Source organism: Leishmania infantum, chromosome 35 (genome assembly GCF_000002875.2).
Source record: "Leishmania infantum JPCM5 genome chromosome 35".
Taxonomy (NCBI): Eukaryota; Euglenozoa; class Kinetoplastea; order Trypanosomatida; family Trypanosomatidae; genus Leishmania; species Leishmania infantum.
Window position 1 is genome coordinate 394,237 of NC_009419.2, and position 22,049 is coordinate 416,285.

At 57.9% G+C, this 22,049-nt stretch overlaps 6 protein-coding genes across 6 annotated transcripts; all 6 read left to right on the forward strand.

Moving 5' to 3' along the window:
• Positions 1–66: 66 nt before the first annotated feature.
• On the forward strand, positions 67–4,116 carry LINJ_35_0940 (conserved hypothetical protein; the record flags this gene model as incomplete). Its single annotated transcript, XM_001468871.2, has 1 exon — positions 67–4,116. One exon carries the CDS (start codon positions 67–69, stop codon positions 4,114–4,116), a length of 4,050 nt encoding a protein of 1,349 aa, XP_001468908.1.
• A 3,292-nt stretch (positions 4,117–7,408) lies between these two features.
• LINJ_35_0950 (conserved hypothetical protein) lies at positions 7,409–7,918 on the forward strand (the record flags this gene model as incomplete). The annotated part of the gene is made up of 1 exon (XM_001468872.1): positions 7,409–7,918. The coding sequence occupies one exon, from the start codon at positions 7,409–7,411 to the stop codon at positions 7,916–7,918; it is 510 nt and encodes a 169-aa protein (XP_001468909.1).
• Positions 7,919–8,968: 1,050 nt separating this feature from the next.
• LINJ_35_0960 (conserved hypothetical protein) lies at positions 8,969–9,718 on the forward strand (the record flags this gene model as incomplete). Its single annotated transcript, XM_001468873.1, has 1 exon — positions 8,969–9,718. The coding sequence occupies one exon, from the start codon at positions 8,969–8,971 to the stop codon at positions 9,716–9,718; it is 750 nt and encodes a 249-aa protein (XP_001468910.1).
• Positions 9,719–11,105: 1,387 nt separating this feature from the next.
• LINJ_35_0970 (conserved hypothetical protein) lies at positions 11,106–12,347 on the forward strand (the record flags this gene model as incomplete). Its single annotated transcript, XM_001468874.1, has 1 exon — positions 11,106–12,347. The coding sequence occupies one exon, from the start codon at positions 11,106–11,108 to the stop codon at positions 12,345–12,347; it is 1,242 nt and encodes a 413-aa protein (XP_001468911.1).
• A 3,568-nt stretch (positions 12,348–15,915) lies between these two features.
• LINJ_35_0980 (conserved hypothetical protein) lies at positions 15,916–18,294 on the forward strand (the record flags this gene model as incomplete). The annotated part of the gene is made up of 1 exon (XM_001468875.1): positions 15,916–18,294. The coding sequence occupies one exon, from the start codon at positions 15,916–15,918 to the stop codon at positions 18,292–18,294; it is 2,379 nt and encodes a 792-aa protein (XP_001468912.1).
• A 1,244-nt stretch (positions 18,295–19,538) lies between these two features.
• On the forward strand, positions 19,539–20,654 carry LINJ_35_0990 (putative aldose 1-epimerase; the record flags this gene model as incomplete). Its single annotated transcript, XM_001468876.1, has 1 exon — positions 19,539–20,654. The coding sequence occupies one exon, from the start codon at positions 19,539–19,541 to the stop codon at positions 20,652–20,654; it is 1,116 nt and encodes a 371-aa protein (XP_001468913.1).
• Between the last annotated feature and the right edge of the window lie 1,395 nt (positions 20,655–22,049).

Sequence of the window (22,049 nt, forward strand, 5' to 3'; positions counted from 1 at the left end):
CTCCCCCTGCTCTCTCCACCCTGTCTGGCGGACAAGCACGAGAAGTCGCCGGAGACGCCATCCATCATGAACACCACTGTGGATGTGGCTGCCTGGCCGATCGGGCAAACTAGTTCGGATCGCAGTAGCAGCAGCAGCAGCGGTTTTCCACTCGCCATCTGCCTGCACCGGTACCTGCGGTGGCTCGGGCAGCTCCACGGCACCATCGACGCCGTCAGCGACGATGCCTACACACTCGACCGTCTTCTTTGCCAAGGGGTGCTTCCGCTCCGTCAGCGTACTGGCGTCGCACCCACCCTGGCGGAAGCGCGATTGTGCGCCGCTGTTTGCGCGCTGCTCATCGGAGACACCGCGGCACAGTCGGCGCGCCCGCAGGAAAACATGCGGGCGACGTCAGCAACAACGACCGGGGGCGGGTATAGCGCAGCAAGTCTCAGGAGTGCTGCCTTTTCACCACCAATTGTGCACACCGAGGCCCCCTCCTGCCCGTGTCGCGTCTACTTTGAGCAGCAGCAGCGAGAGGTGGAGAGTCGTCGTCTTTCGCTCAGTCGGCGAAGCAGCCAAGAGGACGACGACAAGGAAATCCACGCGGGGCATGCGGCCACCATCAGCAGTGCCAGTGGCAGCGATGACGAGAGCAAGGATTGTGCGGTGCACCTCAGTGCAACTATGTCCCATTTACCGGCCAGGTTGAAGGATGTCTCACGCGACGTTGATAACACCGGCAGCAGTGGCGGGCTGGCAGGTGCGCTACTCGCACACACGGTGACGCTTGGTTGCAGCCGAAGCAGTTCCAGTCCTCGTGGAGATGTCGCCGCTTTTGGAAGGAAGGTGCGCGCCGGCTCGCGCCCGTCAGTCGCGCCGTCCCAGCCGGTGCCTCTCCTCCTTCCTGTCGCTGCAGCCACGCCTTCTTCTGCCGCTTTGGTTGAACTCCGCAGCGATGCACCACAGGCGAATTCTAATGGAGACGCACAACGCCATCAGCGTGGTGGCCGCGAAGGCAGTGACTCCTCTGCTGCTTCATTTTTTCGGCCACGCCCCATGCCCGTTGGCGCTGACACCCGAGCGCACCGCACTCTCCACCCCATGCTGGCCCACGTCAGGCCCGAAGATGTTCGACGCTGCTCGCTCTGCAGCGCGCAGGTGCTGCTCGAGAGCGCGTGGCATGCTATATATCAGATGAGCTTACTGACGCTGTTGAGCGCTGCCCCCTCCATGGCCGCTCCGCTACCGCTGCCACCTCCAGATGTCCTGCGCATGCACCCGGCCGAGGCCCTCCTGCTGTTGTACCAGTGCGCTCAACGGTGCTTCGTGTCGGGCATTATCATGGCGACGTCTGTTGGTCTACCAGCATCCTCGGTGAGAGGTGGTTCATCCTCGCCGCAGGGAGACGTGAGCGCACAGTCGCTAAGCGCACTGGATGTGCTGCGCGGTGGCCACGGTGGTGAGGCTGCCACTACCGCTGGCCTTTCTGAGCAGCAGCAGCAGCAGCAGCGGCGCACCACTGAAGAGGGTGTGCTCGCAGGGCTTGCAGGCGGCCTGCTTTGCGTAGTGGAAGGCGTCATTGGCACAGCTGCTCCACAGCTGTGGCCGCGCGCGACCACAGGTGCGTCGGTGAAACAGGCAGTGGAGGACATCATGGGCGATGCGCTGAGGCTACGCTTTGGGCTCTTCCACACTATTTTTGTGATCCTTACCACCGAAGACGGCAGCCGCGCGGCACTGGAGAATCTGGCAACTGTCTGTGGTGAGCTACTAGCATGTCTGCAGCGTCTTACATTCTGGCACCAGAAGGGCCTCGTATCGTCCGAGTCCTCATCACGCTCCTTCTCGCTGGCGCAGAGGAGCGATGGGGACACTCACCTCCCTGAGGGCGATGAACAGGGGATGATAAGCAGCAAGGAAGCCTCAGGGGAGGCCGCTGATGCTGTGGCTGCGGAAAAGCTGCCGTCATCATCGACCTCTGTGGACGCTAATCCTATCGACGCGGCCCATGAAGCGCTCACCCAGGCATTCGCGCTTCTCGACGTCCCTCACACCACTGCAGGTGGCGTTGGCGACGTCATCGACGGCAAAGCCATGACTGTTTTGATGGAGGATATAAGCGTTCTGTGCTGCGTCGCGGCCCTCGTCGGATCCTTCGCAAGGCTGGTCCACACGCGCGAGATGTTAGCGAGTGTAGCTGCCGATGCATTACTGTCCGCATCGAAGCCCGCCTTCCCCTCCTCGCAGTTGTCGTCCTCGCCGCTACTGTCACTGCATCATAACAGCCTCCTCCTCGACTGTCATGTCTATCCGTGTCTTCAGCGACTTCAGAGCTCTATTCGAGGAGACTGCAGTGTGCAAGCGCGCCATCTTATCGCCCTGTGGTGGTTACTGCGTGCAGAAACCGTGCGGCACTGGGTGTGGGCAGCAACGAGCGGGCCGTCTCACGTGCAGGGCTGCAGCACCTTGGACACGGCAGAGGAGTTGCACTCGACAGAGGGCTCCGCGTTGCATGTTTTAGGCGTCAACATCACATTGTACGAGGACCTGAAACGTGACGCGCAGCCGATTCAAAAGCAGCAGCGTCAGCACTGGCCCCAGTGGCTCAAGGATGCCTCTCGAGCAGCGGTGCGCGCGAGCGATGTAGCAAATGAATTTCTTGGGCTCACCCTCATCCAGGCCTGGTCCTCCGCCTCCTCACCACTTGTGAAGAAGTCGCCGTCGCCGGTAATGTCCGACGCATCGATGGCCGCGCCTCTGCGCTGGCGGTTGCCGGCGTCTTCGGCGCCGCCCTTGTCACCGCAGACGCCCGGCGCCTTCCTCCCTTTGCCGTGGATTCGCCTGTGGCTGCTACTGTGTCCTCCGTTGTTCCGCATCTCGCCCGCCGACGTCGTCGCACTACGCCAAAGAGTTCAGCGGCAGCCGCAGCACGGAGAGGAGGAGGCGCCGACGGCGTTTGGGGTGCCGACCACAGCAAACCGCGGCGCGGTGCCGGTCGAAACTAAAAGAAGCTTAGCCGTCGCCACCAACAAGATGAGGTCGATTCAGGCACGCCAAGCTTCGCCAAAGAGCACCCACCAGCTCGGCAGCCGCGCGCAGCCGAAAGCAGCTCAACGCACCGCCGGCGCACTTAATTCGTTGGGGATCGCTAGCCCACGCATAGGCAGCCGCAACCGCGGTGGGAGCGTCACCGGCGCCACCGCCTCTCCAAGCGACAATCAGGGCAAGGAAGCACAGCTTCAGCGGCGTCTGCAGCTGAGCAAAGAGCCATTGTGCTTCTGGCTTCGATGGTGTCTTCTCTTTACACCCTCGCCTCTTGTGCAGCCTCGGACGATCGATTCGGACGTGCCAAGGAAGTCCTCCTCGACCTTGCTGTTGTCTGCGCTTGAGTACGTCGTTATAGGTTTGCGTCGCCCCATGGCTGCGTGGATTCAAGGGCCGCAGCGCAGTGCAGCGCCGTCGACGGAGCTTGTCTGTTTGCTTCAGCATGCCTTTCCTCTTTACACCCCTGCGAACGTGGTGACGGCATTAAAGGTCCAAGCGCAGCTGTTTCTGGAGCGCGAGGTGGATCTGCAGCACGGAGTGGCGACTGAGACTCAGGCGGCAGCGGCTCCGCTGCCCATGCGCGAGACTCTTGAAGGTTTCACCTTCGCCCCTTACTCCTTTGCCGCTGCACTGGCAGCTCTGCAGGACGTGGTAAAGCACTCAAAGCACTCGCAGGTGGCAGCAGTGAGGTCCATCCCGCCCCACGAGCAGGACGTCTCTCGAGCCGCGACTTCCGAGTCACTATCCGCGGCAGACCCTCCTCACTCAAAGCCAAAGCAGCTCGTCCCATCACCGCCTTATGTCGAGAGCCGAAGTTGCAGCGTCGTCGGCGCTGCAACCGTCGCCACAGTGACTCAATCAACTCAACACAGTGGAACTCGCCGATCACCGTTGGTGCCAGCACGCGTCCTCTCGCGACGCGTCGCCGGCACGAGCGCCAAGTCCTCCGCTACAGGCACAGCCACCGGTGAAGGCGATTGGGGTAAAGTTGAAAAGGCCGCGAAGTCTGCGGCTGCGGATGGCATGGAGCCCGGGACAGCTGACTCCACGACCGCGGAAAGCGCACGACGGACGTCTGCTATCTGATCTTCTTTGCTACGCGGCGCCCCTCCACCGCCGTGCCTGATGAAGGTCACTGGATGAAAAGGCGGCCGAACGCAAGCTTCGCCTCTTTGGTGTCTGCTTTCCTTGTCGATCGTGCACAGCTGCCTGTGACGTGATCACACTGGATGTTGCATGCGTGAAAAGCCGTGTCGTTAGTAGAATGCCATCAGTCGCTTGTTTTTTTTTTCGTGGCGTGGCCGCACTGAGCGGGAGCGATCGCCCAGCGGACGCTATCTGTTCAAGCGCGACACTGTTTTCTTGTTGGGGGGGGGAGGGGTAGTCGCGAGCGACGCTGCCGGGGAGAAAAGAGAAAACAAAAAGGAGTCAGGCAGATGGGCTCATTGCTATTGCGCCTCGAAGGGCGCAGCAGTATGTGCGCTTTGTCGTACTCCGCTGCTTTTCACTGCCGCCTCCTGGGCTAGCAGTTCCACTAGGTCGGCCGCATCCACCGGCCCTCATCATCTCCCACCATCACCACCACCACCACCCCTCCCCTCTGCGTGTGTGTTCTCCGCTCCACATTGAGTCATCCAAACGAGAAAGTCACCTAGGCGGGCGAGAGACGGTGAGGTGCAACTCACGCGCACTTCCGCTCATCAGCGCATCCGCTGCACTACTCCTCCCTTGCTGTGGCGACGGTACTGCGGCGCACATGCACTGCGTCCTTTCCTCGATGTCTGCGTCTGCCACATCCACCTGCAGAGTAGAAGGACAAGAAGAAAGCACAGGAGCTCACGAGGCGAAGGCAGAGGCAGTGGATTAAGGCAATTGTCCTTGCCTGTGCAATCTCCCGCTCTTTCCCTTCTAGAAGCCGTCATTGCTGGCGCACATGCATGCACGCGCAAGACTCCGTTGCTTTACGGCACTGTGCACTCGCTCTGTCATATAGGGCACGAAAATGGGGGTGCCGCCGTCGCGACCAAGCTCCACGCAGACACACTCGCGACCGCCCTTAGTGCAACGCTGTAGTAGCACTCCCCCGACGAGCAAAACCGAAGGCACGGCGGCAGTGACGACCAGGAGCTGCAGTGCCAGCGCATTGAAGAGTGCGCCAGAGGGCTCAACGCTAAGCATGCAAATCTCGCGCTTGTTCAAGACTCTGCACAAGATCGGATGGACACTACAACGTTGGACAGAAACAGCCATGGAAGCGATGGCAGCGCCGATCGGTTCTCACCGTGCGGGTCAGTGACAGCGGCCCTCTGGCCGCTCAGGTCGCGCCGCAAAGGCACAGCCAAGGGGCTTCGCATCTAGCACCGCTGCATAGCCCGGTACCGTCGAGCTTCGCGTCGGCGTCGACCACTGCACTATTGGACGCATGCTGAGTGGTGCACATGCGCAGTGAATGAGCTGGCATGACGCGGAGGGCCGGGTGCCTACTAGCGACAGGAGAACAAGGCGGCGGAGCGGGGGGGGTGCATTGCTGCGCGAATCGCAGACAAAGGCGGCCGTGCAGCAGTAGCACCGCGCCCTCTCATCGCCAGGCTTCCGCCTAGATGGTCTGCTGGACTACCCATACGTGCGGGAGACGCAGTAGTTGCTAGAGGACAACCCGTCGTCGATGTTGCTTACGGCATCCATCTTCACGGAGTCTCGCAGCGAGCGGCGCTGGCGCGCCATCGGGTGCGGTGAGGCCTGGCGGAGATTGCAAGGGTGCAGATGATGACGGGAGTAGTGGTACCGGCGTGCGCAGCGCCAATGACATGGCAACCTTGCATGGTTACCTCCAGCACCCAAGCACGGCGGACGACCCGCCGCTGAGGTTGCTTCTCTCGATGACAGCATTGGCCCATGCAGGCGGTGGAGAGACGACGCAGTGAGGAAAAGGCAAAAAAAAATAATAATAAACTGCGGGCGTGCGCTCGACTGAGACGTACCGCTCCCCTGTGGGCCTCTCTCATCGCTCGTCACTTTGCCTGCCTGCGTATGCAGCTGTTGTAGTGGCCGTTGTGCTGCAGAGAATCAGCTCTACTGGACAGGAAAGGACTAACCTGCAACGGGCGGCACGTGGGCCGGGCAGCAGCGCAACTATCGCACATGCGCAGAAAGTGAAGCTTCCTCGTGTGTTCATTCATGTGTTTACGCTTACGTTGCTTCCGTCGCTCTCGGACGCGTCTACGTTGGTCACTCCCTCTTTCCTCTGACGTGCAGAGCACATGCATGCAGCGCTCCTCCACTACCCCCTCGCGATTGATTGTACTCCTCCGGCCTCTCATCCCCACTACCTCCCTTTGCCCCGCGCTACCTCTCACGTCCTTTGTGTTTGTGTGTGTGTGTGTGTGTGTGTGTGTTTAGTTGCGTGTGTGAGGGCTTGCAACATGGGTGAGCGAGGGAGGGATGATTAGAAAAGAGAATATGACGATGAGGAGAGAGTCAGCGCACTCTCCACGTTGGCAAGGGCGTGCCTCACCAACCATGTATCCTCTCGTTACCCCACCCCGCACCCCATTTCGCTTCTCTGTTCATTACCGATCTCGAGAAGTGGAGTCGTTGTAAGCTTTTCACCTCCTCACCTCTCCCGCCCGCCTTCTTGCGTGCCCGCCACGACAGGGAATCCCCTCCTGAAGTGACTGGACAAGAAAAGAGGGCAGAGGGGGATACACAGGTCTACCCACGCGTGGGTGTAGTCGTGCCCGAGGATGCCTTGAAAACAGCTGCATTCGCACAGAGCGCTTTGGAATCGCGAGGCGGTTTCGAGAGCGCGAGCAGAGGGGTACCAAGTCGGTATGCGCTTCCGCGGAAATCGAATACTCGCCTGTTAAGCCGATTTGGTAGCGCGTATTGGAATGCATTGTGATTATCGGTCGACATCATTCTCTCTCCCCTTGTCTTGTTGCGCAGTGGCGTAGCTCATCTCTGCTACTCCGCATTGCCACGCACACGTCCAACACATACGCACCCACAAGCACAGGCATCTTCCGCACCCGCCACAGCGCCCGTTTAGCAAGGGCCGCGCCGAAGTAGCGGAAAAGGGGAAGGGAGTGTCGCCCACTCGTTTCCTTACCCCTTCCGTTTCTTTCATTCCCCTTCGCTGAGTCTCGATTTTGAAGGGATCATGCGCACGGTGAGCCGTGTAGGGGCTGCTGCAGCGGCTGGTCCCGCCGTCAGCGCTCGCCCAGTGGGGCAAGCGCTACGACAGCCACGCCACAGTTTTCAGGGGTCTTTGAGTTTCGCCTCTTTAGCGTCCTCCTCGCCACTGCTGCGCCTGTCCACTTCACAAATGATGACCGCAGCTGTCCTTCCTTGCATGCAACGCTCCCCGCACTTTCCCGCGATGGCGGTACGTCATCAGCACACCACGGCGGCTGGTGAGGCCGCAGCATCCCCCACCAGCGCATCGGCATCCTCGCCTGGTATCTCTTCTTCAAGTTACAATTTCGGCGGCGACGATGGCGTACGTATTGACCCACGTTGCCTCCCGAGCACTATCCCTGGCATCACGCGGGAGGAGCTGGCGGCGCGTATCGTGCAGTACCACTCACAGCAGTCGAAGCTGGCGCAAGAGATGTCGGACAAGGCGCTGGCGCATGATGTGGAACTCATGCGTCGGTCGCTGTCACCAAGCTCCTTTGCCGAGTACATGGCGCGCCTGGAGAAGGAGCAGCAGGCGGCGGTGAAAGAGGAGGCGAAGATGGCCGCCATGTCCCCACTTGAGTTGCACCAGTACCGGCAGAAGAAGCGCCGGCAGGCGATCCGGTACGAGTGGTACAAGACCTTTTTGGTGCTTGTCGCAATAGCTGGTAGCATCGCCTTCCTCTTCTCTTTGTTTATCTTCTTCAAGTAATCGCATGCGCTGTGAAGAGTGGCTGCGTGCTGCGGGCTCCGCTGTGTATCTTGGGCTTGTTGCAGCCTCGCATTTGGCTGTTCGTGGTAGCTTCTTGAGCACATCGGCTCACACATTCCTTCTTTTAGAAAACGTCGGCAGCGGTAGTTGTCGTGATGGTCGGGAGGGTGGGGGAGGGGAGCGAGTGCATCGTAGTCTTCTGGAATGCTGTTCGCTGTGTGAGGCGCGTGCTCTGCCTCATGCACCCGCGGTCTCTATATCTTATTCTCTCTCGTGTGTTATTGTTGTCGCCTTGCTTGGTGGTCTTTGTCGTCACAGGAAACGGTCGATGCACACACAAACACACATATCTGTATATATGTGTACATATGCAGATATAGATATGTGTGTAAGTATTTATATGCGCAAACTCACAGAGAGAGAGAAAGACGCAAACAAAAGAGGAAAAAACAACAGGAGCGCAAAGAACGGATGCGTTCGCCTCTATCCTCCTCCTCCCCCTTTCTGTACGCGCAAATCTGCACCGAGTGCAGCGGAATGGAGAAGTCGGAGGGAAGGGAAGAGATAACGAGGGGAGATGATCGCCACGGAAGCACGGTTTGGGTTTTATCATGCGATGGTGCTTCTCGCACCTCTCTCCATGTGATGGGGCAGCCAATGGTGGCACTCCCACCATCGCAGCCGCTGCTAACCCCTCCCCCTTCTTTGCTGCTGCGGAGACCGGGCCGCAGCTGCATACACACATGCTCCTAGGAGCGAGCCGGCAGCGCTTATTTCTTTCTTGTAAGCGTCAGCGACGTGGTGTGTGGGTGTGTTGATGGAGACCCGCCTGTCCCCCTCCCCCTGCCCCGACTTCACTCTCCAATGGGCTCCTTTTCTTCACACCTCTTGATTGCTTTGGACAAGAAACGCCACGTGGGCGGACGTGGGTAAAGCAGCCTTCTCCCACCCTCATCCCTCCTCCTCCCCAGTCGCAACTACGGTTTGGTTTAGCTTTTGTATTAGCCCTTTCTGCCGCAGCTCACGCGGCGTCGAGGAGGAGTCAGCAAGATGCTTGCCTTGGTACGGTCTTGGTCAGGTGTCTCCGTAGGTGGGCTGGCGAGCAGCAGCACCGCCATCTTGATGGTCAGCAAGAGGAGTGGTAGTAGCAGCACTAGTAGTGTGTGTTACTTGCAGTCGCACCTGTGTGCGCGACCCTCCAGCATGGCCTGTATCGTGAGCGCTGGTGCGGGTGCTGTCGTTGCATGCCCGTCCACCAGCAGCGTCGGAGGCATGCGACCCACCCGACTCCTGCGTCGACCGCAGACGATAAAGCCAAACCCGAACGAAGCCACCAGCGGCCAGTTTGAGAGGAGTTTCGAGAAGTTGACGGACAAGATCGAGTCGCGCCTTCCGTTCCGTCAGCACCACGTTCTGCATGGCAACATCTACGAGCAGCCGTATGGCGAGCGGAGTGAGCATGACATGTGGGTGGAGGCGCAGGAAGATCTGCATGGACGCGAGAAGGAGAAGCCGGCGGCACGGCAGGTGCGCAGCTACTTCTCCGACGAAGACCTTTCTCCAGAGGCGATGCACGTCCGCTCGCCACAGCTGAAGGTGGCACAAAACCTTCAGAGGCAGGCGTACGACAAGAAAATTCTGAAAACGACGGCGGAGCCGGCTGCCTACTACTACCCGGTGGTGACCTTGGAAGAGAAGCGGCGCTACCGTTGGAAGCTGATTGCTGGATGGAGCGCCGTTGGAATGATGACGCTCACAGGCTTGCGGCATCTATGCGAGCACATGCGCACGGCTGGTTAGCTCTGCTGTACTCGCTGGCTTCGAAAGCGTGTCTGTGTTTTTGCGCGTGTGGATTTGTGTGCGCCTGAAGGAAATGACCGAGGGAAAATGGTAGCTGTTATTGGCGGCCCGAACGCGTCGATATCACCTGTCGTCTTCTTTCTTCGCCACCGTCTCTAGGCGCCATCGCGGTGGCGACCGTGCTGCTCGCTTCACCGCACTCCCCATGTCACCCCCGAGTCCCTCTCCCTCCATCTCTCTCTCGATGCCCTTTTCTGTTTTTTCCCGTTTGCTGTCGCTATTCATTCTCCTCTTTGCGGAACCCACACGCACGCACACGTTGCCACGGTTGGTGTCCACACCCGTTCGCCTCCTGTCCTCCCCGTCCTACTCTACTTCTGTTTATGATGTTGGCCGATTTTGTGCGCCACCTCATCACACCCCACGCATACGCACAATACAACACGACATCACCATCGACTCGAACAACTAAACCTTCTAAAACAACATCAAAACTGTTGCCGCGCGCACACGCACACGTTCACGAAGTGGTCGTCTTCTTCGGCGCCTCCCCGCACCAACTCGCTTCAACACAAACATACCCTTCGCTCACTCTCTCTTTCTCGCACCCACTCTCTCGTTGGCTCCTCACCCACGCATAAACACAAACTCACGCCCGCCACGCTTATCTGCTGTGTTGCACTCCCCACTTTTTTCCTTCCTTTTTTCTTTCTCCTGTCTACTCGCCCCCTCTATCTCTGCCCCTCACAGAAAAGTTTCACCAGCCATAGAGATAGACAACTCCACCATCCTCGCCACACACTAGCAAGCCATATTCGTGCCTCTGCCACGCAACACGCGAACGCGCGCACGCATACACAGCAGAGCAGGTGTGAGAGAGAGACACAAAAAGAAAAACGAAAATAGAAACGCTGTCGCCACGCGGCGCACGAGCCGAAAGGCGCACACACACACACACACACACACTCACACGCCTGCACATGCTTTGCTTACATACATAAGAAAGCAAGGCACAATTCGAGAAGAGGCACACTCACACGTGTAACAGTCACTTGCGAGGTAAGCTTTCTGCTCATACAACCCATAAACTCACACATCAACGTCCATCGTACACACAACTCGCACACACGCACACACCTGTGCATCGAAGAAATCTTGACCGCTTCTTTTGTTTGTCTGTTTGTTGTTGGTGTGTGTGTGTGTGTGTGCGTCTTGCGTTGTTTTGTGTGCAGCGAAAGCAGGATACATTGCCGGAGCCGTCGAATACAGACGTCTATATACATACACATATATATATATATATATCCCACTACCACTGCACCCACACAGGCACACAGACACACCCACCCACACAAAGAACGGCATCCAACCTGAAGCGAAGAGAAACATGGCATACACGGAGAGCCACGTCAACAAGGCCATCGACGTGTTCCTCGACACCCGGAGCGGCTCGCCGCCTGCGGTGACCGGCGCCAATGCCACCGTCTCGAACAACACTGTGGACCACAACCGATTTGCCACGATGATTGCCCTGCAGAACCGCCTCCTGAGCATCATGGCGGAGGCACAGACGATTGTGCAGCACCTTCAACAGAACGGCTTCTTTCCCCGCGGCTCTGGCGCCAACCCGGAGGAGGATGCGGCCAACATAATCATGCAGATGCTGCGCGCCAGCCTCGAGGCATCCAACTCGTCGGTCACGTCACCGAGCGGGATGGGGAGCGGCTCGCCATCGGCCATGGACACCGGAAGCGCTCAGCGCGTGCCCAGTCCCAACTCCACGAACATGCCCGCTGGCTTGGACGACGTGTCGTCATGGGCTCCGACCAAGTCGTCCCCCGACAACAACAGCCATAGCCGTAGCGACACGGACAACGCGATCCACAGCGCGGTGTCGCACAACGCCGTCGAGGAGTTTCTTCTCTCCGGCCAAGACGGTCAGCAGCAGAAACAGCAGCAGCAAAACTACTCGAGCGTTGCGGGTGCAGACCACAACGAAGAAGGCGACGAGCTACCGGAAGGCTCGGAGATGCTGGCGTTTGTGGAGTTCAAGCGCGGCCGCGTCCGCAAGTACGTGTGCGGCCACCGCATCGAGCCTGGCAACTACGTCCTCGTCGACGGCGATCGTGGTACAGACTGCGGCCTATTGGTGCAGACGATCGAGCGCAAGCCGAACAACGAGACGGCCGTTGTGTCGATGGAGGGCTGCGACATCCGCGACGACAAAATCAAGCTGGAGAACGGTCGCGTTCTGCGCCAGGCCTCAGAGGAAGACATCGACCGCCTTCACAATATCATCGCGAACGCCGAGAGCGTTGCGCTCAAGACGTGCCGTCAGCGGTGCTTGGAGCTCGGCATCGACATTGACCTACAGGATGTGGAGTACCAGTTCGACATGAAGAAGATCAGCTTCTTCTTCGACTGTGACCACAGCGTCGACTTCCGCTCCCTCGTGCGGGAGCTCTACCGCACCTTTGGGGCGCGAATTTGGATGGAGAACATCAATCCCAAGGTCAAGAACTCTATGCCGGACGCTAGTGGCCACGAGCGCGGTCACGGTGGTGGTCACCACGGTAATGGCGGCGGCTGGCGCAATAACCACCGCGGCGGGCGCGGGCGTGACTACTGAAATGGCCACGCTAGAGATGCACGTGATAGCCGAGCGAGTTTCCGTTGGCAAGCCACGTCGCATCTATTTGTTTGCTGGTGTTTTTCTTCCTTTGCCAGACTCTCGTAGAATGGCGGCCCGCGACGACATGCGCACCCGCACCCTCGTCAACGTGTGTCAGAGCCTCACTGGAAGTGGTGGCACGAATAGAAATAGGCAGTGATACGGGAGGGAGCGCATGCAGGACAGGGAAGCATACGTGAATCCGTTCTTTCATGTTTCTTATACTGCAGAAGTGGGGCTCTCAACTCCCACGCGCGCACGCAGCGCGTAACGCGACCAGGACCTGAGTTGCCAAACCTCGAGCGCGATTTGCCCTCTTTCTCTTCGTCTTTCTTCCTGACTTTGTCTCTCTCTAGCCATAGCTTCCCCAAACACCATCACCACCCTTCTCAGCTTCGAAAACGCACGCGTTGTTTGGTATTCAAGGGTGGAGAAACGCGGAAAGAAGTGCTCGACATTGTTTATTAGTTTTTTTTTCTTGTGCTCAGTCTCTAGTAATTTCATGCCCACCCTGCGCTCCTGTCCTGCATGTACATATCTGTATGCCCCTCCCCCTTCTCTCCGCTGTTGTTCATGTATTGTGTCGGGGCTGCCTCGATCGCAGTGAAGCGCATGCGGAAGGCAATAAAAGGAAGCGAAAATAAAAACGACAGAGGAAAGGGAAAAGGACAAATTTAAACGAAAAAGGAAACAGATGTGTGGAAGAAACGATAGCACGCTCGCGTGGGGCGTGTTGCTTACCAACACCCCATGCGCTATGACGGGAGCGGAGTGTGGAGAATGGGAAGGAAAAGGGGAGCATGGCACGGCACACATACACGCACACAAAAAGGGAACAACCCCCTTCCGCCTCTCAGCAAAAAAAAAAGATGTGTATGTGCGTGTGTTTATATATATATGGTGGTGGTGTCGGTTAGTCTTGTTTATGTTTCTCCTACGTTTGCCTGACTTTCAGGCCTTTAAGTGTTTCTGTTTTTTTGTTGTTGTCGTTTTCCCCTTTGTTATTTCTCCTGTGTGTTTCATTTTTCTGAAGCGTTTTACTGTTCAACGTGGTTGATGCCATCCTCACCTTCTCTGCATACCAGCGTGTCTGCCTCCCTCCTCCCTCTCTCCTTCCTGAGTGTGTGCATAGGTAAGATGTCTTTCACTTTTTTGTTGTTCTCTGTGCGTGTCTCTCGTATATGACTTCACTTTTTTATTATCACTTTTCGATGTTCTCGTTTTGTTTTTCTTTTTGCCCTTTCTTTTTGGTATTGTGTGTGTCTGTGTGTGTGATGGTGATGGCGGTGGCACTCACTCGCCCACTGCTTTTCGATTTTGTGTGTGTGTGTGTGGCAACGAGAGTTAAAAATCTGCCTCTCGATGGACATGAGAGAGCGAGAGAGAGCTTGTTGTTGCTCTCACCGTCGCATGCCGCTAGCTGTCATGAGACTTTATTCCTCTCTAACAGCTAGGCGTCTTTCATTTTTTTTTATGCTTTTAAGTAAAGGCGAAAGTCGCATAGCAGTGCCCGGCACAATCGCGTAAGGTAGTTTGGGGGATGATAATGAGGGTAGCGGGGCTATGGTGAAGCCTCGAAGATGTTTCGTGACGCACTCATACACAGTGCAGATGCGAACGTCACAGATCACTCTCACGAGGTGTGTGTGTGTACTTCTGCGCACATGCGCCTCTTTTTGTTGTCGTATTGTGCGCACGGTCCATTCTCTTGTTTATTTATTTTCACCTGTCTCCACCATAGAGAAAAAAAGCGAGGAAAGGGGGTTACAAGAAAGAGGGCTGCCCGCTCGCGTTTCTGTGTGTGTGTGTGTTTCTGGAAAAGTGCACTGAGGTGGTGGCAGCGTGCCTCAAGGAGGAAGAGAGAGGTACAGTCGCGCGCACGCACATACACAGACACGAACTACGGCGAGAAAGGAGGAGCAAGGTAAAATCACAGGCGAGTTTTTTTTTTCGCTCGGGGAATACAAGTGGCGCACATGAGCAAGAGGGCGGCGGTGGTAGTTGGGTGTGGTGGCGGGAAGGATGGAGGTAAAGTGGAGGCAGTGGCGGGCCAGTTAGGAGAAGAAGCGAAGGACTTTTCCTCTCGTTTTGTCTGTAATGCCTGCACGGTTCTCGTTCTCGTTCATTGTTGCTGTTTTCCCCATTTGCCTTATCCTTTGCGCCCTCCATCTCTCTCTTCTCCCTCCCCCTTCCCTCCCTCCCTTGTATGATCTTCGTCTCGGCACCGTTTCGTTGTTGTTTTCTTTCTCTGTGAGGGCAGCATGCGTGTGTCTGCGTGTTCGTGTACACCTGGCTCGTGCACCTCGCTCTTTTCTTGTCGTTTTGTTTCTTGACACCTTCTGCATCTCTACCCTCCTTTATTTCTCTTTCACCTGCCCCTTCTCTTCCTTCTCGGCCACTTTCTCCCTCTCCCTCTCATTACGAGTCAAACACAGAAGGAACCCACACCCCCGCTCGGGCAAGCGCCCCGGCCACACTATAGACAGAGACGGCTTCTTGGGTCGAGAAAACATGAAGAGTGGCAGTCCCGGCGATCATGCAAACTCTGCCTTTCCTCGTGCTCTCAGCTTCCACGTTTTTTTTTCGTTGCAAGTAGTCTGCACCTTTTTCGTTTGGCTTCTTGTTTTTTGTTGTTTTCTCTGCCGGCGTCAGCGTGTTGATGTCGCTGTGTGTTTACGTGAAGTGGTGCTCACCTCCTCCCCCCCCCTCGACTCTTCTTGTGCGCGTTCTTCCGATTTCCTCTGTTTTTGCTACGTTTTTTTTTTTTAACTGTGCAGTGATTTTTTTTTGGTCTCTGTTGTATGTGTGTGTGAGGGGGGAGAGGGTTCTTCTGGTTGTCGTCTCTGTTCCGCTAACCATGTGGTTGTGTTTGCCCCTCGTGCGCGGTGGTCAGACAAAAAACAGACAGACAGAACGAATGGCGTTCGAGGACGAGACGAGGCGCTCATGTTGGTAGCAGCTGCAGAAGCGAGAGAAAGAAATGATCACTGGATTAGGGCATGGCAGCAGACTTGTGAGGAAGCGGTAGTCGAATTGTTAAAGATGAGAGGGAGAAAGGAGCCATGGATGCTGTGCAGCAATGTGGTTGGGCTGGACTATTTAAGTGTGCTCTTCGCCCCGGGTTGCACCTTCTCACACTCCTGCTCTCACGTGCAAGAGCACAAAGACGTATGGAAATGTGTGCTATCGTGTCCATCGACACGTACGTGCGTTACTGAGGACGGCTCCCGCCTTCGCATTGCTAATTCAAGTGCTCTCGTGCCTCTTCACTCCTCCACCCACTCATCACCTCCTCCTCTTGCTGGTGTGGCCTCCGCCCTACGCAGTGCCTCCTCTTCGTTTCGAAAAAAAAAAAAAACATCTCCTTCGTGTCTGCCCCACCCCCTCCCTTTGTATTCCGCCGCTGTTGAGAAAACAGACTTCGTCGTCGGTGGTGTGGTGTCAGCGCAGGAGGGCGAAGGAGCACGCGCGTATTTCCTCTCACCTACCCCCCTCTTTGTCTTGTTCACTTAATCAAATCGCCGCCATGTTAACCTGGTCGCTGCCACTGCTGCGCCGACGCGGCACGGGCCACGTCGTGAAGTACCTGGAGGGCGTGCCCACCCCCACAAGGCTTATCGACCATCTCGCTGGCGCCGACCTGCATGCGTCCGCCGAGTTACCCTTCTTTACTACCGTGCCGCGCTACGTGGACGTGCAGCGGGAGCAGCGTCTGTCTCGCCTGTACTTTCACCACGTTCTGTACCCCGCGGGAGGGGCTCGGCTGCCCTATCAAGCAGTCGTCGTGCGCGGAGGACGTGCGGTGCGCTCCTCAGAGACGCATCTGCTGCGGGTAAAGAAGGCGACGAGTCGGATGCCGCACCATGCAGAGCAGCAGCAACAGCCCACCGCGGTCGTTGCCCCGGCAGCGCGCCGGCAAAACCCTCTCGCCGTCCCATCCTCCCAGCTCGGCCCCTCAAGTCCCGCATCCTCGTCGCCTGCCGCAGCAAAGGTGCCCGTCATGACCGCCAGCACGACAGTCCCCACAGAGGACGTTCCAGCCGCGGCGTCGTGGGCGCGAGTGGACCCTGCGAGGCGGCCGTACTTTTCCGCCGGCACACCACGCAGCCACGAACACCGCCGCAGCTCTCATCGGCCTCCAGAAGACACGAAGCGGTCGGCGAGGGTGGTGGAGGACACGACGTTGGCTCCGTTGCGAGGGGTTCTGGAGCACTTCTGGAATGAACCAAAGGCAACGAGGAACTCGTCGAGCCAAGACGCCACGAGTGGGCTGCCCTCCGTCTCCCTTTCGACTACGAACGAGATGGCGGAGCGCGTTCGGCAGCTCCTTGTGTCTCCCGCAGCTGGGCTCCTGTGGATGCCAGCCTCTGCGTCCCTGCCGAACACCGCAGGTACGTGTGAGGAAAGCAAACACGCTTCCAGCAGGGTCTCTGACAGCTCAGAACGGCGTTTCTGGACAGAGTTGATGGCGCACGTACAGGAGAGAGTGTCAGCAATGACGATGCGTGTGGGCGGTGACGATGGCGGTGAGATGAAATCCCATGCAGCCGTGCGTACGTGCTTGTATGTGCAGACGCGGCTTCCCCCGTCAGCGACGGTAGCACTCCCGTTAGCGCAGGTGCGCGATCATGTCCACGACAGCAAGGAGACAGCAGGTGACCTCAGCGTGCACGATGACGCGAGCGAGCATGTGGTTTGTCGGCTTGCTGGTGGCCTGGAGCCGGTGGTGTCGTTTGCTGTGGGTCGCCCACTGACGCCGGTCACGACCGACGGCGCTGCCGCCTCGCCGTCGGATCGTGCCTTCGCGCACGTGACGTGCCTGACGCGACTCAACATATGCGTGACGTCGGCGCCGTTGGCAAAGTCCCCAGCGGTGGCCGCAGCAAAAATGTCATCTGTTACGCATCCGATGAAGGAAGCGGTGCCCCACTCCCGCGACAACACCTCTCCCTCTGCGGAGCCGTGGCGCTTGGGCGGTGTTAGGCTGGACCTCATGACAACTCTGCACGCCCGCACTGTGGCGGAGCGCCACCCCGCGAAACCCTCGGCGCACACAAACGGACGCTTGGAGGCGCTAACGGAGAACGGCACCTCCAACGTGAAAGCAAACGCGGACAGCGCAGAAGCAGGCCGGTACGTTATTGGCCGAACGGACGCAGAGACGTACGTGCTCCCGCAGCGTGAGCTGCTACTGACGCTGCACGTGCCCACTCACACAGAAGAAATGTGCGCCGCGCAAAATCAGGAGCGGCTGCGCCGGCAGGTGCGCATAGGTCGAGCAAGTAGTGCAGCGATGTCGGCAGCGTGGCCAACGGAGCAGACACGGCTCACATCTTCGCGCCGCGCAGAGGGGCAGTACGCGAATGCGATGAGCGCGAACGCGACGGGCGTGCATCACACAAACGCGCCGCTGCAAGCGACTACAACGCCCCTCGCAGCGTCTCCGTCGATGCCACTGCTTCTGTCCTGCACCAGTTACGAAGTGCGCGCGCTTCCAGGTGACGTTGTGTACATACCACGAGGGTGGGGTTTTGACGTGCAGCGCATTGTCGGCACAGCCACCATCGGCAACGGCAGCTGCGGTCGAAAAGAAGGTCGTGACGCGGATAAGGTAGACTTCTACGATCACCGCGCCGTTGCAGCGCACAAAGGGACGTGGTCTGGTCGCCGGCCAGAAACGCCGTCTAAAAGCAGGGAGCCGAGCGACACAGAGTCTCATGTGGCGTCGACAGCATCGGTGCAGCTCACCTCCGTCGAGGTGGACGCCTTGTGCCTCAACTATCAGCCATACCCTGAGCTTACAGAGGCGCAGGCGGCCGTCTACGTCGCGGCGAACTACGTGCACAGCGGCGTCGACGAGTTCTACGAACGCGGAGGCAACAGCATCTATCGCTCGTACCAGTAAAAAACGAGCGACCCTGTGACAGCGGCTCTCACCGAGGAAGCGTTGCCGGGGACTTTTCTATCTGAGAAGCAACGCCTATCTGACCGCTCTCCCCCTCCACTTTCCCTGTATCGCCACTCAACACGCCTCACCCCCCCCTCCACAACCCCCCCCGTCGATTTCATGTCTTTGAGCTTGGGCTGACAATGACTGCCATGCTGGCGCAGCTCTGTCGACTTGAGATCAAGGAATGTTGGTTTGCGCGTCTGAGATGCCTCCCTCATGCTTTCCTCCTATGGACGCCTCGCTTCCTGCTCGGGTTACGCTGGTGATGGCTGTGGCTGTGGCTGTTGTTGGTCATCTCTCCCCTCCTCGTACTTCACCGTTGTCAGCGACTTTCGAATCTTTCTGTTTTCCGAGCCACCGCTGTTTCGTTTGGATGTTGTTGCCTCGCACTCCTCCCCGTCACTCACGCCTTCGCACGCAATGAGACGGCACTAAAAATGAAAACGCGAAGCGCAGCAGTGGCAGCCCGCTGAGCTTCTGCCACTGCTCTCAGCCGAGGAAGCACCCGCATCAGCGTGTCCCGCACGTCGTCCTGCGTTCGGTTGTGACAAGCACAGAAAAGGAAGAAGAGCAATGATCTCAGAGAACAGAAGACAAGGTAGGGGTGCGGAGGGGGTGCGACTTGCATGTATGTATGCACGCCGACCTCTCTGTGGCCCTGTCAATGGAGGGAGACAAAGAAAAAAACGCGATACGAATGCGTCTTTGGCTTCACGTAGCCATCCTCCCGTGGCGCATGCGCTCTCCCTCGGCATCACCTCCCCCCCCCCCCGACCCCTCTATCCGCTCGTTATGCGAGCATATCGCATCCTCTTCCGTTGCGGCGTCGACGTCTCTTTTCCTTCACAGCCATGTCTACGTATGCGAATTGCCCGCCCCCCCTCTCTCTCTGTCCATCTATGCCCACATGTGCATGTCGCACGTCCCCTAGTTTGCTCTCTCGTACGCACTCCCACTGCCTTCTTCGAAACGAACAAAACAAAAACGTTTGTTCCCCGCTCGTGCATTCTTCACTCTGTCGGACTCTTCTGTTGCCGTTTCCTTCGTTTTTGTTCTCTCACTCTAGGTCGCCTTGTTGTGCCCGTTGCCTTTCTTTCTCCTCCCTCTAAACTGAAGTCGGGTCCACCCACGAAGTGCTCCTCTCTTTTCCTCCCGCCTCTCTTATCTCCTTCACCTTTTCACTCGTCTTCCTCTTGAACATGCAGTTCGGCATCAGGGTAGAGCCCTATGGCTACGACAAGCTCGTGTGGCTGGAGACAGACGTTCTCAAAGTGGGCCTCACCAACTATGCCGCCTCCGTCGCCTCCATCCAGGTGTACCACCCCGCCGATAACAAGTGGATCGAGGTCAACTGCGGCTACCCGAAGAACCCCGAGGAGGCTTACGCCGACCCGGACTACATGGGCGCCACTGTAGGCCGCTGCGCCGGTCGCGTCGCCGGAGGCGTGTTCACGCTTGACGGGGTCAAGTACTACACGCAGAAGAACCGCGGCGAGAACACGTGCCACTGCGGCGACGACGCGTACCACAAGAAGCACTGGGGCATGAAGCTAATCGAGACGGCCAATGTGATCGGCGTCCGCTTCAACTACACCAGCCCGCACATGGAGAGCGGCTTTCCCGGAGAGGTGAAGAACTACTGCACCTTCATCATCGACCGCAGCAACCCCAACGCTCTCAAGACCATCTACGACTCCTACATCACCGACAACAGCCCGTGCGATGCTTCTCCCATCAACGTCTTCAGTCACACCTCCTTCAACCTGAACGGCATCCCCGGCCAGCAGGACGGTGAGAAGAACTGGGTGCAGCCAGAGAGCGTGCGCAACCACTGGCTCCGCGTGCCAGCAAGCCGGGTGGCCGAGGCGGACCGCATGGCCATCCCGACTGGCGAGTTCCTGTCAGTTGAGGGCACCGGGCTCGACTTTCGGCAGGGACGCGTGATTGGCGACTGCATTGACGACGTGGCGCTGCTCGACCGCGACCCGTGCGGCTACGACCACCCCCTCGCCATCGATGGCTGGGAGAAGGGCAAGCTGATGCTGCACGCCGAGGCGAAGAGCCCGGTCACGAACATCTGCATGAAGGTGTACTCGACCTTCCCGTGCATGTGGGTGTACACGGCGAACAACAAGCCGCTGCCGGCGAGCGGCGGCCCGGGCCAGCGCTACGCGCGTTGGACTGGCCTGCTGGTCGGCCCCCAGAACTTCTCTGACGTTGCCAACTACTACCCCAAGTACCCGTCCTGCATTGTGCGTCGTGGCGAGCGCCAGTACTCGGAGACGACGATCAACGAGTTCACGATTGAGCATTAGGGGCCAACGTTGAGCCCAGAAATGCATAAGCTGGGTGGAGGAGAAGGGGTGCAGATGGGGTTTGATCGAAGAGGTGGCGATGCTTCTTCACTGTGAAAGGGGGATGAGAGTGTTGGAGGGGAGGAGGGGCCCACGAGAAGCAAGATGTGGCTTCAATGCGACTACAAGACAACTATTGACTGTTTGCCTCGGTGAGCAGCGTCAGCTAGCGCACACGTAATTTCGTCCTTGCCTTTTTTTTGTTGTGCTCTTGCTCTCGCTCCTTCTCCACTGCCTCTCCTTCTGTCTCCGTTGGGCCCTCCACGTCTCCCTTCACACACCAGCACACACGTGCACATGCACACCATTCCCTCCCCCACACGCAGCCATCACTAGCGATGCGACAACCGCGTTGTTGCACATCTACTGAAGTGCTTTTTTCTTTGCGTTTTATTTTTTCGTTTTTGTTTTCTCTGTATTGCGCGTGTCTTTTCGTTACATGTCTTTCATGGTGTTTTTGCAGAAAACCCGTATATATATATATATATATGTGTGTGTGTTCGTGTTGGAGTGCTCCTCCCGTGGACGGTATGGTAGCGCCTCATGCGTTTATTTCCTTCGCGTTCGCCCTTTCTGCATCTTTCTGCTCTCCTCCCCCCCCTCACAGTATGCATACACACGCACATACATAAATACGCACTCCCTCACGCCGTTTCACTCATTATGTTTGCCCGTGTGTGTGTGTGTGTGTGTGTATTTTCTATTCTTTTTAGCTTTCTTTCCCGCCCCATTCCTCCCATTTTCACGGTTTTCCACACCTCTCGCTCCCCCCAGCGAGGTCCTTTCTCATCTGCAGAGAGCAGACGAGTCCGTGATGTCGATGTTCACTAGGGTTCGAACTCAACTTTCTGTGCACACTTATATTTCTGCACGAAGACGTACTTCTTTGCTTTCCTCTCTTGCTGTGTGTGTGCGAGTGTCTTACATGAAGTCGGCTACTTCATCAAACTCAAAGACGCGACCGCATGCGCATCCGAGCGCAGCGCAAGCAACGAAAAGTATCATCGACAAGCGTTCTCTCTGCCGACTCCACCCCTCCACTCACCACCCCACCCTTTCATCCCTTGCTAAGGAAGCCATGCGGCCCCTCCCCCTTATCCCTGCCAATGCCGAAGCACCTCTGGCGGTGACAGGGTCAAGCACCTACGACCCAAAGGGGGGAGGGGAGGCCAGTGCGATTCATTGCTGCTGATGTCGGCTGGTCAGGTCCTGGACGGCGTGGCGTCGGAGCGACCTGCCACAGCGAACACGCCTGTGCCATTCACATGATGGACGAAGCGTCAGCGTGGCTCGAGCGTATCCCACCCCCGGCCGTCACACTGCCTGCTGGTGCGGGGAGCCCTGAGCGGCACCCTG